General features: G+C 45.5%; 1 protein-coding gene across 1 annotated transcript in view; it reads left to right on the top strand.

The window, feature by feature from the left end:
- Positions 1–17,108, top strand: part of LOC107671907 (multiple PDZ domain protein) — a 67,283-nt gene that overhangs the window by 4,596 nt on the left and 45,579 nt on the right. The window contains 6 exon segments of the mRNA XM_074186952.1: positions 479–511; positions 513–529; positions 749–918; positions 7,092–7,292; positions 7,442–7,578; positions 7,699–7,912. Coding sequence (XP_074043053.1) covers positions 479–511; positions 513–529; positions 749–918; positions 7,092–7,292; positions 7,442–7,578; positions 7,699–7,912 — 772 coding nt within the window.

Raw genomic sequence — 17,108 nt, forward strand, 5'->3', positions numbered from 1 at the left:
TCCCCGGTAAGAGCATTACCGGAGCAGCGCAGCGCAAACACGAGCGCTCTCGCAGTACACGACGAGCGCGTGCAGATCGCGAGAACCTCCCGTAGAGGTGCGAGACTCCAACCCAGATTACATCAGCATGAATAACAGATTACAGCAGGTGTTATCAGAGCGATCAGCGAGATATGAAGTGAACCATCAATGCAATTCATAAAGCTTGTCATCGGTTACAGAGATAGACGGCGAGCGCTGCCAAATTGCGTCGCTCTCACTTCATGCCAAACGTCACCGTTGCTGTCACAGGTAAGGACTGTCAGGTGTGCATGCCAGTTAGTGATTAAGATGCTGCAATCCACGCAAATCCCTTTTGAGTAGGATGTGAAAGGGACAAATCTGTTTGTTTTTGTTGTTTTGTGTTTTGAATATTTTCAAGCGTTTGATTGCCATTATGTCTGAAGGCCCTAGCATGAATTTGCTTGTGTTGTTGCAGATGTCAAAAAGAGAGTGGTGATAATACAGTACTCAGAGTTGAAAATGATGGGTATGTATGAAATCCTACCACAATATCATGTGTCTCAATCTGTCTTCTTTCTCAATTTATTATATTAAAATATTTGCAAGTTAACATGCGTAGGCTATGTATGAATATTACATGTAGCATGTTGTATACACTCTCATGTGGGTTATGAGCTGATGTCATTGCATTTGCCCATTTTATTAATATATTTGTGTGTGTGTGTGTGTGTGTGTGTGTGTGTAGACACACAGCGTGCTTTGCTGGCAGTGGAGCGGCTGCAGCAGAGACTGAAGAAGAGGGGAGAACTGCCTGCTGAGGAAAAACTCAGTCTGCTCAAGAGTGTCTTACAGAGTCCCCTGTTTCACCAGATACTCAACATGCAAGAGACTGAACAACAGCATGAGAAACAACAGGTCAGAGATCAACATCATCATCATCATCATCACAGTGCATCACAAAAAAGCATACATTAACACTAAAATATGCCAAAACATTAAACAGAGCCTTTACCATCATTTAAAAAAAAAAAAAAGTATTAAATTACAGAAATGTCAATTATCATAGAAATTATCATATTATGTATTATGGCTGATAGTAGTTGCATAATTATGATACATTATACAGCATGATTCTGTCATTAACATCATAACTGATCTTGTGAAATGCAGAATTGAACAAAAGTATATCTTATGCTGATATCCAACTCCACCACTATTACCTGAAATAGAAATTTACATGCACGTATATTTTATAAGGCATTTATACACCCAGGGAGCATCATTTCAGATATTCCTTGATGTGAACAGTGCTTTGATTCACCTCTTACATCATCTCTGGCTCTGGGTCTATTATTAGTTGAAATAAAACATGATACAAACCTTTCTTAAAGGAATATTTCAGATCACGCCCAAGTGACAACATTTGTGGCATAATGTTGTCCCTCTTTGCGTTAAAAAAGAAAAAAATTGTGGTAAGTGATGCACTTAAAATGAATGTGAATGGGGCCAGTCCATAGTTTGATTCAATAGTAAGTCACAAGACATAAACAATATGCATGTTAACATGATTTTAGTGTGAAATGAAAAGCTGTGTAAAGTTCTACTTAATTTTTACAACTTTGTTGCCATGACAATGAATCACCATTAACCATAAAGAACATTTTAAAAATTGTGGTTTAAACAGCTTTACAGTTCAAATCATAAACAGCAGAGTAGCTAAACTTATTTGAAATTTCGTGAGCTAAGAAGGTTTGTTGTTCATTATCAATAGTGCATGAAATATCGCTTACTGAGGTCACTTCCAAAATAAACTACTTATATTGATCAAAGTTGCCAATTTGGATGTTAAAAGTTTGAAAATCTTGAAATAATCAAACCTGAATTATTTGAAAAATCTACAAGGAAAAATGTTTCACCTTTCACCTAGCACATATTCCTATTTAGATCATTGCATTTCGACAGCAGAATTTTGTTGTTCAAAGAATGATACCTTAGTTATTAACTTATAAAATTATATAGACCTTATGTAGCTTTTTGTCTTCTGCTTTCTGGTTTGTATTTCCACAGCATGAAGTTAAGACCTTACAGACTTGAATGAACCACTCATTTTAAAATCTTCCCGGTCTAGTGAAATTTATGACATCTGCTTCAAACATTACAATGCACATGATAACTTTCGTTCAATCATGACAACTCTCGGAACATTTTAGCATGGTGATGGATATGACAATGTTAATGCATTTGGTCTTGGCGGAACAGATCTGCTACGCTGCTGCTGAAATGCTGCTGCTGTTGGTTATTGCGGTAGTTGTAGATTATTGCTGCTGCTGCAAGCAAGTACAGGAACTTGCTACTGCCAATGCATATAGCGATACGGTGCCGTGAGTATTTAAGACATGCTGCTGCTGCACAAATAGCATATAAAATAACCCCGTAGCAGATCTATTCAGGTGGAGCTGGGGAAGGTGGAGGGTTTCAGAGAACTCTGAAAGCGCGCTGCAGGAATCTCAAGTGAATGCTAGCCAGCCATATAAATGCAAGGCAGTAAACTCATTGGCTGCATATGCAGCATGAACAAAACTCTCTGAATATCATCAGTTACGTTAACACCCCGTCAGAATGCGCCATCTAGAGTTTCATGACTGAACTATATATTTAACTCTACAATAAGTAAATCAATTTGACCAGCTAATTACTCTTTGACAGCAATGCCATAGAAATATACAGAGCTACTGCAAATACATTCAAAGAAGTTTAAAGACAACATTCTAAAGATGGCTGCGTGCTTGTTTCTCTGGTGCATAAGGTCTATACTTCACATTTCTGCTTTTACATCCTCCAAAAATAGCCCCTGTTCACTTTCATTTTAAGTGTTCCATTGTAACTGTGATTTTGTTTCTTTTTTAACTAACGAGGGGAAAAGTTGACTTTTTTTTGTGGTAATAATCATTAAAGGGGTCCTATTATGCTTTTTCACTTTTTCAACTTTAGTTAGTCTGTAATGTTGCTGTTTGAGCATAAAAAAAGATCTGCAAAGTTACAAAGTTCAAAGTCCACTTCAAACGGAGATATTTTATTTAACAGAAATCACTTTTCAAAAACTACAACAAACGACTCGTTTGGACTACAACGCATATTTTCCGGGATTTTTAATATCACAAATACCGACGAATAGAACGAGACCTGGTTGAGCTGCACTAGAGAAGGCAACAAGTGTTATCACTATGTCGAAGACACGCTAGCTTTCCCAAGGCAGACAAACTTAGAGTGGTTACAATCATCCGGGTTTAAATCGCGCTCAAATTGATTTTGACGCAATATTTACACTGAAGCTTGCAGGCGGCTATGGTAAGGTGCATGACATTTCCCGACCAGGCGCGGAGTGCTGCCAATCACAACACACACTGGCCCAGCTAACCAATCACTGCACATTTCGTATTTCAGAAGGCGGGCCTTCGTTTGATACAGGAACTATTCGAGCCATTCATGTCAGACTGGGGAGAGAGGTGTTGTAATAATGTAAAATATGTGAAAAATAATGTGTTTTTCGAACATCCTAGTATGAGAGCCTGTTCTAGTACGCCCCCAAAACAAAATCAAGACTTTGTAAAAGAGCATAATAGGACCCCTTTAAGCATAAATGCTGTAGACTGAGTCTTGTATTGGATATTCCCCTGAATATTCCAGTAAAAATAGTTGAATGCATTGAACTTCAAGTTGAGCTTGTATTTGACATTTGACTTTTACTGTGCTTAGTTTAAAACCACAGTGACCCAGGGGACTACATTTCCAAAACATAAAGAGGTCAAAGAAGCCCAGCAGATATGAGTGGGAGGCTGGCATGAGAGGTTATTCAAGGATACTAGGTTAAAGAGTCTCAAAGGTAGTCTGGGTTCACACAGTATGTGAGCTATATGTATGTGTGTGTGTGTCTATCTGTGTGTTATGGTGCAGAGTAATGATGGGAAATGATCTTTTGAAAATGGCCTGTGTTAGCCCAAGCTTTCAAAGAGCAGCTCAGGTAATTTAGCTTCTCAGATATCATCATAAAAATAGACAAGGTAGATGTTACATTCAGATTTCTTTGGTACAACCACAATTGATTGTGTTAAAATCTTCTAGCAGGCCAAAATGAGAGGAGCAGCAGAGGCCAGATGAGCAACTCCAATAAATGAAGCACTAAACTGGCTGTTTGTCCTGAAAAACTGCATGCTTATGGGTTCACTAATATGCGATGAGATGTAGCTACTTCAGCAAAACTATATATCAGATAATCCTCGTGCTCATTGTGCATTGGTCTGGCCACTTGCCATGGATAATGATAAGCATAAGTTGTTTATATGAGTCATTCTTTAATCAAGCTTATCACTTCCTTTCTGCATTCTGTGATGTAATAGGCTTGTTTTTTCAACCACGTGTTTGGGAGCAAATGTAATGAGACCTTTACATATAAAGGAAAATAGTTGATTACATTGGTTATACTTCAAGCGCTTATTTTAATTATAGGTTTCAATGAGCAGGAATAAAAACAGAATTGCCAGCTGTGCTGTTTGCCTGCTGTTGAGGCATATGGTCAGCCATGATAGACCTTTTTTGTACACTAGTTTTTGTCATCTTTTTGAAATAGGTTTAGATTCTTTGTTTGACTTTTTGGTTGCCAAACAATTCATTCTTTCAAGAATTAATTCTGGAAGTGTCTCGCTGTATCCTCAAGAGCTAGTAATGTATTCAATAAAAATATAATGTCTTCTGATTCAAATTTCATCAGAAAATATATCAGCATGAATATTGTTTTAATACGTTGAATTAAAAGATTAAATTTGGTTCATAAATAATATTTGAAGCAGCAGTTATTAACATGATTAAATACCCTTTTAACATAATACACAATGTATTCAGATGAGCATTCTAAATCAAAATATAGATTTGCATACTTGAATATTATTTGTAAGAAGAGGTCTGATTGTGTACCATATCCTTGGTAAGTGCTTATGTATATCATGTGTGTGATGTATTTAGAGAGATGATTCTCAGAAAACAGCAGCAAGGACCAAACTGAGGTTGTATAAGCTACTTACCTGAGCTGACCACTTAATCTGTGCTGAATAGAGAGAGAGGCCGGGGTCAACAAGTCACACACACGTTTCTGTAATGGTGAGGACTTTCCTTTAACTTTCCATTTGGACTTTTAAACTGAGCTAATGATTTTCTTTTTCCTGCCCCTAAACCTGACCTTTGAAAAAAACATTTTTATATTTTAATCAAGATAATTTAGTATGTTAAACCTGACCGCCACACGTCAAATAGAAAGTGACAGACACTCTCACATACTCTTTCTGCAATCAAGTCTGTTGCACTAACACTCTGAAGTCAGTTAAAGCTTACAGTAACTGAGTAAAACAGCTAAAAAGCACAATATTTTAAATCAATTTTAGCGATGGCCCTGGCTTGTACCCTATTAAATATTTGTGCATTGCTCCAATAAACTTGAAACACTGAAATCTAACCCTTCGTTTCAGCTAAATATATACTCAAGCTTTTGACCAACCAAGTTAGAATAAATGTTTTTTTGGCAGACTGACTGAATTATAACAATGAGCTAATGCTTTACCCGACAGACTTCAATCATTTAGACTTTTATTGCAATGTTCACATTTACACTTGTTTTTATTTTAGGAGAGACCATTATGTGAATAACTGAGCTGTTAGCAGCTCTCCAGCATGAAACAAATCTAAACACTGCTCTTTCTTTGTCACGTTCTCCTACCAGCTGTTTGTTTATGTATATATTTCCAGTATGTTGTTTTTTTGTTTTTGTTTTTGAAAGACTCTTATGCTCAACGGGGCTTCATTTATCTGATGAAAAATACAGTTAATCGGTAATATTGTGAAATATTACAATTCAGAATAACTGTTTTCTATCTGAATATATTTTTTACAAAATAATTTATTCCTGTGATGTCAAAAATTTGTTTTCAGCAGCCATTACTCAAGTCTTTAGTGTCACATGATCCTTCAGAAATTATTATAATATGCTGACTTCTGCTCAAAAATTTTGAATACAGTTGTGCTGCTTAATATTTTGAATCTTTGATGGATAGAATGTTCAAATGAACAGTATTGATTTGAAATAGAAATCTTTTGTGACACTATAAATATCTTTTGTTTTACTAACTTTAGATCAATTCTACTGACCCCAGCATTTTTAGTGGTACTGTATTTTTTTAATTATATCAATTGTTTTAAAAAATTTAATGTTTATTATTTTAATCTAAAAAACTTTGTATGATAATTTGTATCTATTGTGTTTCATGTATTGTGTTTATACTCCATATATTATTACTGTTAATAGTGACATGAGAGTTTTAAAAGACTAAGGGCCAGATTTACTAATCAGGGCAAATTAGCGTGAGAGCGCAATTCCAAAACAGCACCGATGGGCATGGAAATTTCTGCGGGTGATTTACTGACAACCACGCAAATTAAAGAACACAGACACAACATCTCATTTACATATCGACCAATGCAATATATCAAGCGCAGCACAAATTAGCGTAATCACAAATAAGCAGAGCCGATGCTCATCAGGTGCGGGTGATGTACTTATGACACAGGCGCAAAATAGTTTAAGACATGCTTTTTTGGGGTGTTAAATAATGGCGCAAATACCAGTAATTTGACGAGCGCAAACGTTAGTAAATTTTGTTGCGTGATTCATTTTAATACTCCCCTCCCATAAATTTTGCATCTGAAAGTGAAATTCCTACAAATGTATATTCAATAATGTCAGGCGGAAAAATAACTCTGTGACCATGCCTTTTCAATGCTATTTCTTCACACCGTGTCTTTAGTAAATTCTGACAGTAGCCTACTATTTCAACGTCATAAAACGATTTGCGCTGGCGCAAGCTGTTAGTAAATCTTGCCCCAAAACTAAAGTACACAAGGATCAGTAAAGGTAAACACCATATTATTTGATAAATCTTGTCTTAATATTGTGAACTTTACCATCCCAACTTACATCCCAGTAAGGCCTTACAAACGGCTAGTGCAACCCAGCTATATTACTCTAGCTGTGTGTTTTACAGGTTTCCCCCAGAATGCCTCCTTCTCAGTCTATGAGTGATGATGCAGATGGTGTGAGCACTTCCCACCCCGCATGCAATCTGAGGTACAGAGACTCCTACCTCTCGGCCCAGCGGCGCAATGACCGATGTCGATTCTTCAATCATGTGACTTTTGATCCTTTCATCACAGAGGACATTTCATTGCTGCAGTCCATGGCCCAGGTAACACCATAACTCAGAAAACAAAAACCTTTAAACTAACTGAGATGCGTGTCAAACTTTCAGAAATACTATAATTCCAACACTACATCTCCTAAAACCAACAGTTTGAATCCATTCTTTCTTATCGCTTGTATTTATTGCTCTTTCAGGGTCGGACTGTGCTTAGTTTTGACCTGGAGAAGGGTGAAAGTGCTTTAGGCATCAGCATTATTGGTCTGGAGACTGAAAGCAGTGGAGGTCATGGTATCTTCATACAGAAGATTCAGCCGGACTCTGTAGCATGCAGGTATAAACTGACAAGGATGCAAGTACAGAATACCGTAACTTAATTGATTTGAAGTGCATTATTTTGGACAGCGGCATAGATTGATTTGAAACCATTCATTACCCTATTCTTCTGTCTTAGTGATGGACGTCTACATGAGGGTGATCAGATTCTAGCAGTGAATGGCAAGCTGTTTGAATCCTCTGTAACACAGGAGCAAGCTGTCCAGGTCCTTCAGGAAGCTGCTTCTGTGGTAACCCTAATTATAGCCAGAGAACCAACACCATCATTCAGCACCTCACAGATGAGCCACACTCTTCCTAAAAATCTCTCCGGCCTTTATCGTCAATTTAGTGTAAGTCTACTTAAAAACCTTTGTTTTAATATTTATTGTATCTCTTACATTTTCCCAAATATACTTAACATAATGTGTAAAATAGACTTAAGAGATTTTAAATGTGCCCCTGAAGTGTCTTAGAGCTGCCTCATATTTTATACTGTAATGCCATATAGCTGGCCCATTTTACCATGCAGCTTATATCTGTTATTGATCCAGAGTAATTTGATTGCATTACCACAAGTGCAGTACATCTAACATTTTAAATGTTATACATTAGCTTTTTATGTGAGGTTTTTATGTTTGGTGTTTGTTGGGAAAGCAGAGTAAGGGAAAGCAGATGGTCTTCTGGTAATGGTGGAAATAAAAATGAGTCTACTTCTATTAGCAAGACTATTATAATACACTACTGTTCAAAGGATTGGGGTTGGTTAAATCTATGAATGTTTTTGAAAGAAGTATTTTATGCCTACCCAGGCTGTGTTTATTTGATAGAAAATACAGTAAAACAGTAATATTTTTAAATGTAATTACAGTCATTACTCCAATCTTCAGTGTCACATGATCCTTCACAAAAGAACAGCATTTATTTGATCTAGAATGTCTTTTGTAACAATGTGACAAAGTCTTTACTGTTACTTTTGATCTAATTAATGCATCCTTGCTAAATAAAAGTATTAGTTTGTTTGGGGGAAAAAAACATACTTACCCTAAACATTTGAATGGTATGTATATATAAATAGGGTTCAAAGATTTTGGAAAATATTTTTTGGGGGAAAACAATTTTTTTTCATTGTACACACTGGTTTTAGCCTTTTTTAAATCTCAAGTCACTATCAACGGTAATAATACTATACTGAGTATAAACACAATACAGGAAACATAATAGATGAAAATAAAAAAGTAAAATCAATCATAAAAAAGTCAATTTAAATAATAAACAATTACATTTTTAAAACAAGTGATATAATATTTAAAAAATACAATGTTCAAAATTTTGGGGGGTCAGTAAAATTTATCAAAAGTAACAGAAATCTTTTGTAACATTAGAAATGTCTTTTGAATAGCTATTTCAAATAAATGCTATTCTTTTGAACCTTCTATGCTTTAAAACATCTAGTATTGGTGTTTTGTACACTTTGGTGTTTCATTAAATATTTTGTTATTCTTTTTTGTTGTTTAAATTCAACTTATTAAAAAAAAAAAAACATACTCGGTTACTGACGTAACCTCGGTTCCCTATCTGTCGGTCACTACGAGTTATGTCGAACGACATATGGGGTCTCACTTGGGAGGCCAATCATCTCTGAGTTTAAGAGAAAACGCCAAAGAAAATTGACTAGTGGATTTTGCATGTGTTCGGAGGGCTGTTCCTGGTTGGTGTTACGGCGCGTTACAGCGGTGTCTGTCATCAGCGATTGCCCTGGGCGCTTCAGCTAAAAGAGCAGTTTCCTCTAAAAGAGCAAATCACGGACGATTCGCATCTTTTTCAAGATGCCGTTTCGTCCGTGTCCTTCTGGATGCAGTCGTTTCCTGTCCTCTGTCGACGGCCACGATCGCTGTCTTCAGTGTCTGGGCCTTCAGCATGCTGAATGAGTCATGCATCTATTGTGGGCGTATGAACATGGCAGCGCTGCGATCGCGTCTCTTGCTCCTCAAGGGGAGTGCAGCAGACCCCTCTGTCACTACCCGTCCCGGTTTCTCTGCCGCGAGGGAGATCTGAGGGTGACTATGAGAGCTTCTCCGCCGGGCCACGCCCCACGGACCTCTCACTCCTCCCGCAGCGCCTGTTCCGTGCGGCTGCCGGATGGTTCTGCTGGGTCATTTCACAACGGTCCCAGCGTGTCATTTGGTGTGCCGCCAGAGGATCAGATGTCGATTGCAGCATCGGGGGATGGGCTTTCAGCCTCTGAGGATGAAGAGTCGGAGGATGAGGGGCTGCCCCCCTCGGGTGTTGTCGCCACTGCCGAATCGAACCCAGAGTTGTCGGCCATGCTTGCCTGGGCAGCCGTGAGCATCGGGCTGGAGGTGAATACACCGCCCAGCCCTGAGCACTCGCGGCTGGATGATTGGTTTCTCAGCGCGGAACGCAGCTCACAACCACGTTCTGCTCCGGTTCCTTTCTTCCCGGAGGTGCATGGAGAGGTGACGAAGTCGTGGACGGCCCTTTTCACGGCCAGAAGCCGCTCGTCTACCTCTTCCATCCTCACTACCCTCGATGGCGGGGCGGCCAGGGTGTACGTGGACATTCCCTGTGTGGAGAGAGCGGTTGCAGTGCACCTGTGCCTGCAAAACGCCGCCACTTGGAGGAATCGTCCGCGTCTCCCGTCCAAGGCCTGTAAGCTGTCGGCGGCTCTCGCTGCCAAAGCTTACAGTGCCGTGGGCCAGGCTGCCTCTGCCCTGCATGCCATGGCTATCCTGCAGGTACACCAAGCCAAGGCGTTAAAACAAATGCACCAGGGTAGTACCGACCCGAGGTTGATGCAGGAGCTGCGCACGGCGACTGACAGCGACGCCCCCCGTGTCGCATCCGGCCACTAAGTCCTCTAAGAAGACAATGAAGGAACCCATGACAAGGGCAACCCAGAGATGTGGGAGACTGCTCTTCAGGAGGTGGCGGAGACAGTGCCGCTCCTTCACCCGGAGGAGGGCCAAGCGGAGAATCTTCTTTTTCCTTTTCTTTTTGTTCCGCCGCTGGCTCAATGGCGAGCTGTAACCACATTTTCAAAAAAAGAGCAGTTTCCTTTTCCTCCAGGTTGCAAGGCTCGTGGGTCGACAGTGAGCGACACACTGCTTCCTCACTCTCACCCATGACGCCCCCTATTGCCAGTGGCCGAGAGGTCACAGTTCGGAGACGCAGCGCCTCTCCACGCGTCTCTGGCCAGTCCCTCTGGGGACACGGGGAGTTTTGCTGTGATGACTCAGAACGCGACGCCTTCTGGGCCACCCAGTTCAACTCCCCATCGCTGCACCACTGCGGGTATGTCGACTGTCCCTTTGGTGCCACTCGTACGGAGTTTGGGGGCGTGGCTTGCGCTGCCCAACCCGTCCCGTTGGCTCATTCGGATGGTTCGACTTGGCTACGCGATTCAGTTTGCCAGGCGACCTCCCAAGTTCAATGGCGTTCTCGAGACTTCGGTGGCAGTCCGAGACGCCTCTGTCTTGCGCGAGGAGATTGCTGTCCTGTTGGCAAAGGATGCAATAGAGCCGGTCCCTCCAGCCAAGATGGGGAAGGGGTTTTACAGCCCTTACTTCATCGTACCCAAGAAAAGCGGTGGCCTTCGACCTATCTTGGATCTGCGAGTCTTGAATTGGGCCCTTCACAAGCTCCCGTTCAGGTTCAGGTTCAGGTTCACTTTATTTGTACCCATAGGTAGACTAGGTTTGCAGTGTTATGAGTTCTCACAGCTTTCACATTTTACAGACACCACAAACATTAACCAACATATATGATAAAAGTGCTTTAATGTTCCCAGCATCACTAAAAAACCGCCTAGACTAAAAACAATAAATTACCAAAAAATAAATGAATAACAATGTTCCTAAGGCCTATCCTTATTCAAATGTGTGACAGCTGCTGGCACAAAGCTGTTTTTATACTGCTTAGTTCTATAATACGGAAATACAAATCTACGTCTAGATGGCAGAAGTTTAAATTCATTGTTCAAAGGATTTCATCATTTAGAATTGAGTTAGTCATCCGCTGTAACTGTCTGGTATACAGTGATGCTGGACTAAGCTGTGACTCCCCAATCAAGATGTTGACGCAGAAGCGTATTATCAAATGCTTTCAAACCCAGGATTGGTTTGCAGCGATCGACCTGAAGGACGCGTACTTTAATGTCTCGATCCTCCCTCGTCACAGACCGTTCCTGCAGTTTGCGTTCGAGGGTCGGGCATGGCAGTACAAGGTCCTCCCCTTTGGGCTCTCCCTGTCCCCCCGCATCTTCACGAAAGTCGCGGAGGGCGCCCTTGCCCCACTATGGGAAGTGGGCATCAGGTTCCTCAACTATCGATGACTGGCTCGTTATGGCCCGGTCACGAGAGGAGTTGTGCGATCACAGGGACAACCGGGTTTAGCAAGCTCTCCCCTGTGCAGAGAATCTCCTAGCTCGGTATGGAGTTAGACTCGGTGAGTATGACGGCACGTCTCACCAACTAACGTGCCCAGTCGGTGCTGAACTGGCTGAGTTCCTTCAGAGGCAGGACAGTGGTGCCACTGAAACATTTTCAGAGGCTCCTGGGGCATATGGCATCCGCAGCCGCGGTCACGCCGCTCGGATTGCTTCATATGAGACCACTTCAGCACTGGTTACACTCCCGTGTCCCGAGATGGGCATGGCGCCGAGGTACACATCGTGTCACCATCACACCGATGTGTCGCCGCCTATTCAGCCCTTGGTCGGACCTTGCTTTTCTACGGGCCGGGGTGCCCTTAGAACAAGTGTCCCGGCATGTCGTAGTCACGACAGATGCCTCCAACACGGGCTGGGGCGCTACGTGCAATGGGCAGGCAGCCTCGGGGTCCTGGGCAGGACCTCGACTGCTTTGGCACATCAACTGCCTGGAGTTGCTGGCAGTGCATCTAGCCTTGCGGCAGTTTCGGCCACTGCTGCTGGACAAGCACGTGTTGGTCCGCTCGGACAACACTGCAGCTGTTTCGTACATCAACCAACAGGGCAGTCTACGATCACGTCGCATGTCTCAACTCGCCCATCATCTCCTCCTCTGGAGTCAGACGTGGCTCAAGTCGCTGCGTGCCGACGCGCTCTCACGACAGCTCACTTTCCCTGGAGAATGGCGACTCCATCGCAGACGGTTAGGCTGATCTGGAGTCAATTCGGGGAAGCTCAGGTGGACCTGTTTGCTTCCCACGAGTCCTCCCACTGCCAGTTGTACTATTCCCTGACCCAGGCCCCCCTGGGCACAAATGCACTGGCACACAGCTGGCCGCGGGCTCTATGCAAGTATGCGTTTCTCCCAGTGAGCCTGCTCGCACAGACACTGTGCAAGGTCAGGGAGGACGAGGAACAGGTCCTGTTGTTTGCGCCTTACTGGCCCACCCGGACCTGGTTTTCGGAACTCATGCTCCTCGTGACAGCCCCTCCCTGGCGCATCCCCCTGAGGAAGGACCTCCTTTCTCAGGGGCTGGGCACCATATGGCACCCGCGTCCAGACCTCTGGAACCTCCACGTGTGGCTTCTGGACGGGACGTGGAAGACTTAAGTGCCCACAAGGCCGGGATTTCCAGGTTATAAAATCTAGCAAATGTGGACGGCGAGGCCCAGCACAAGGAAGAGTACGCTACTGTGATAGCGTCTACTATCCATCTAGAGAGTCTTTGCTTCGTGACCGGATGCCCTTTGGTGCGGTTACCGAAGCTAACAAAGAGTTGTTCCGACCGTCTGAAGGGGGCGGAACGCTCAATGTATATTCTTAGAGCTCTGATGGGGCAGAGCAGGGATAACTATCTGTCCTCTTCAGAGGGAGGAAGCGCAGAGAGCGCAATGACCTGTGTACTGAATGGAGTGGAGAGCACCTTGGGTACGTAACCATGCCTTGGTTTCAGGACGACCTTAGAGTCGTTAGGCCCAAATTCCAGGCAGGCAGGGCTAATGGAAAGCACCTCCAGGTCTCCTATTCGCTTTACTGATGCTAGTGCCAGACGCAGAGCAGTCTTCAGCGACAGTGACCGAAGGTTGGTAGACTGTAGCGGCTCAAAAGTGGGGCCCTTCAGGGCCCTCAGCCGCCGTGGTTTAGGCACCAAGCGGAGAAAATAGACCACTTAAAGGCGTAGAGGCGTCTCGTAGACGGGGCTCTAGCCTCCGAAATCATGTTTAAAACTCGCTCTGGGAGGCTTGAAGGCTCCCGTCGAGTGACCAGAGGTGTAGGGCCCACAATTCGGGCTGAGGGTGCAATATTGTCCCGTCCGCTTGAGGGAGGAGATCTTGTCTCAATGGAATGGGCCAAGGGGCCGCTACCAATAGCTGGGTCAACTCTGATAGCCACAGTTGGTTCTTCCAGAGAGGGGCCACCAGGAGAACCTTGTGTCTCTGTTCCCTGATTCGCCTGATTACCTGTGGGATCAGGGCGATTGGGGGAAATGCATAAAGAAGGAGGTTGGGCCAATCGTGGGCCAACGCATCCCTGGTCTTTGAATAATAAATTGGGCAGTGAGAGTTGTCTTTTGAGGCGAAGAGGTCTACCTCGGCCTCGCCGAAGATCTCCCAGATTCTCTGAACCATCTGCGGATGGAGCGTCCACTCCTCTGAGGGGACATTGCTCCTTGATAACATGTCCGCTCTTTGATTCAATTTGCCCGGTGTACGCGCCGCTCTCAGCGAGCGCAGGTTGAGTTGAGCCCATTCCAGAAGCCACTCTGCCAGAATGAAGAGGCGCTTCGAGAAGAGGCCTCCTTGGCGATTTATGTAGGACACCACCGACATGTTGTCCGATCGGATTAGCACATGGTGTCCCTTTAGGACTGGCAGGAAGAACTGACAGGCTCGACACACTGCTAGCGTTTCCAAGTAGTTGATGCGAAACCCTTTTTCCGCTTTCGACCAATGGCCGAAAGTCGGTATGCCCTCGCACAGCGCCCCCCCAACCTGCGTTGGAGGCATCTGTCGTGACAACTTTTCTCCTGCAAACCATTCCCATGGCCATGCCCTGTTCCATCCAGCGAGAGTTCTTCCAAGGGGCCAGGGCTGTTATACAGGCCTGGTTCACCCTGATATGTAGGTGTCCATGATGCCACGCATGGGATGGAACCCGCGGTGAGGCCCAGCATCCTCTGAAATGTTTTGAGAGGGCGAGTGGCACTGATCTCGAAGGAGGCCGCCAGTCTCCGTATGGCCAGAGCCCGTTCCAGCGCGACTACAGCTCTCATTTGAGCTAAGTAGAAAATTGTTCCCAGGAACGATATTCGCTGGCTGGGGAATAACGTGCTCTTGGCAAAATTGACCCAGGCGCTCTAGGTGGCTGAGGAGGAGGGTCCCGTGTGATATTAATTCTGCCTACGACTTGGCCAGCACGAGCCAGTCGTCGAGGTAGTTGAGAATGCGGATTCCCATCTGTCTCTGAGATCGAGGAAGGGCCGGAGGCCACCATCCTTTTTGGGGACAAGGAAGTAACGGCTGTAAAAGCCTGACTCGCTCTGAGCTGGAGGAACTGTTTCTACAGCTCCTTTTGCCAGCAGATTCATCACCTCTGAGCGCAGGACGTGAGCATCCCTGCTTTGCACTAAGGCGGGGACCACGCCACAGAAGCGCGGGGGTCTTCGAGCGAATTGGAGTGAATACCCTCGTTTTATTATCCCCATGACCTATCTCGACACTCCGGGGATGTCCTGACAGGCCTCGGCCCGCGTGGCGAGGGGTTGGATTAACTGTGACTGGCCGCACGGGGGCAGAATACTCGTGAGAAATGGAAGAGGAATTTAGCTCTCTTTTTGAAAATGTCTGTGTTTTATTTTTCCCGCTATAACAGCGGTTGGTTGCTTGGGCGCTTGAACGGGCCCAGTGTTCGCAACAAACCCATTTCCCTCTGTACCCAGGGTTGAACGGGGTGCTAGGAGGTTTAAGAGAGGCTGCTTGGGGGGTGGTCCGGCTGTAGCGAGACTTGGCCCCATCCTCTTCCTGTTTCGCAGATCAGGAAGATGCCTGAGGCGCCGGGTCCAACGCTATCTTGGGACGGGGTCCCTGGCGCTTAGGAATGGGATAGCATTTGGCCGAGCGGGAGCGCCCTCGCATCCGCTGAGTCTTAGCAGGCTGAACGGCAGCGGCGGCAGCCGGTGCTGGCTCCACGGGCTGCTTAGTCAGCATAGACTTAGGGCGACTAGAGGCAGCAGCGGAGCTGGAGCGCTTTGGCAGGAAATGTTGCATAGCTGGGGACGATTTCTGTGCCTCCGTGTAGCGCTCGGCGAATCCTTCGACCGCCGGTCTGAAGAGGCCTTTAGGGGAGATTGGAGCATCAAGGAAGGAGACCTTATCCGCACCCACAAGGCTGGCCATCGACCTCCCGATCGCCTGAGCGGTGGTCTTGGTGGAGCGCAGAGCCAGGTCCGTTGCACTCCTCAGCTCCCTGAGGGTCGCAGGGTCCAGGCCAGACTCGTCCGTGGAGGTGAGGATCTTGGCCTGAAAGACCTGGAGGACCGCCATTGAATGTAGCGCCGAAGCTGCCTGTCCAGCAGAAGAGTAGGCGCGTCCTACATGGCTTGGACGGATGAGCGGCCTTTGGTCTCCAGCCGATAGCGGTGGGCGGGCAGAGGTGCGCGGCCACTGACTCGTCCAGGGGAGGCAGCTTGTCATACCCCTTTTCTTCAGCGCCATCGATAGAGGTGAGGGCAGATGAAGCGGAAGTATGGAGGCGGGCGGTGTAGGGAGCGCACCATGATCTGGTGAGCTTGTCATGGACCTCCGGGAAGAATGGAGAGGAATGCTGACGAGGGGCCTGATGGCCCCCCGGCAGGAACCACTCGTCCAGACGGCTGCGAGAGGGCTCCTCTGGTGGAGACCACTCTAAACTCAGCTCTTCGACCGCTTTCGAGAGGATACGGAGAAGCTCGGCATCCATCCTGTCTTTGGCGGCGCTGGGCGTGGACGACGGCAAGGGGGTGGGGTCGGTTTCCAAGCCCAACAGCTCCTCTACGTCCGAGGCTGTCAATGACATGCTGTCATCGGGCAGCTCGTCCTCACTACCCCCAAACGAGACCAGATCGCTCGTGCCAACAGAGGGACGCTGGTCAGACTGGGAGAAGAGGACGGGTGAACTCTCTGGGGCAAGGGCGAGGCACGCGGGATCTGGGCCGACGTGAGCTCGTTCGCAGCCAGATGCTCAAGTCCTCTGCCCTGCTGTTTTTACCTCACAGGTCCCTGGGAGGAAGAAGACGGGAGGGCACGAGGGGCGGAGTCGCTCTCTGAAAAGAAAGCGATCCACGAGCGTAGCTCTTTTAGTAAGATCTTTGAGAATCGCCGGATGGTGGCAGGGGAAATGGACTGCTGCGTCCCTGAGGCCGAGCAGAGGAGGTCCCAATCCAGCTGCGAGGTGTGTCAACGTCGAGCAGGCTTCGGAATCAGCATAGAGCGTGTCGTCGCTGAAGGAGAAGAAATCTGAGAATCCTGTGGCAAACTCCCGCTTATATAGCCAGATGATCCTGCCCATTTTGGCGGGCTCTGGCGGGCTTTGTCGCCATAGGCTCGTGCAGCTCCGCTGG

The sequence above is a fragment of the Sinocyclocheilus anshuiensis genome, unplaced genomic scaffold (assembly GCF_001515605.1).
Source record: "Sinocyclocheilus anshuiensis isolate Anshui unplaced genomic scaffold, SAMN03320099.WGS_v1.1 scaffold128, whole genome shotgun sequence".
Lineage (NCBI taxonomy): Eukaryota > Metazoa > Chordata > Actinopteri > Cypriniformes > Cyprinidae > Sinocyclocheilus > Sinocyclocheilus anshuiensis.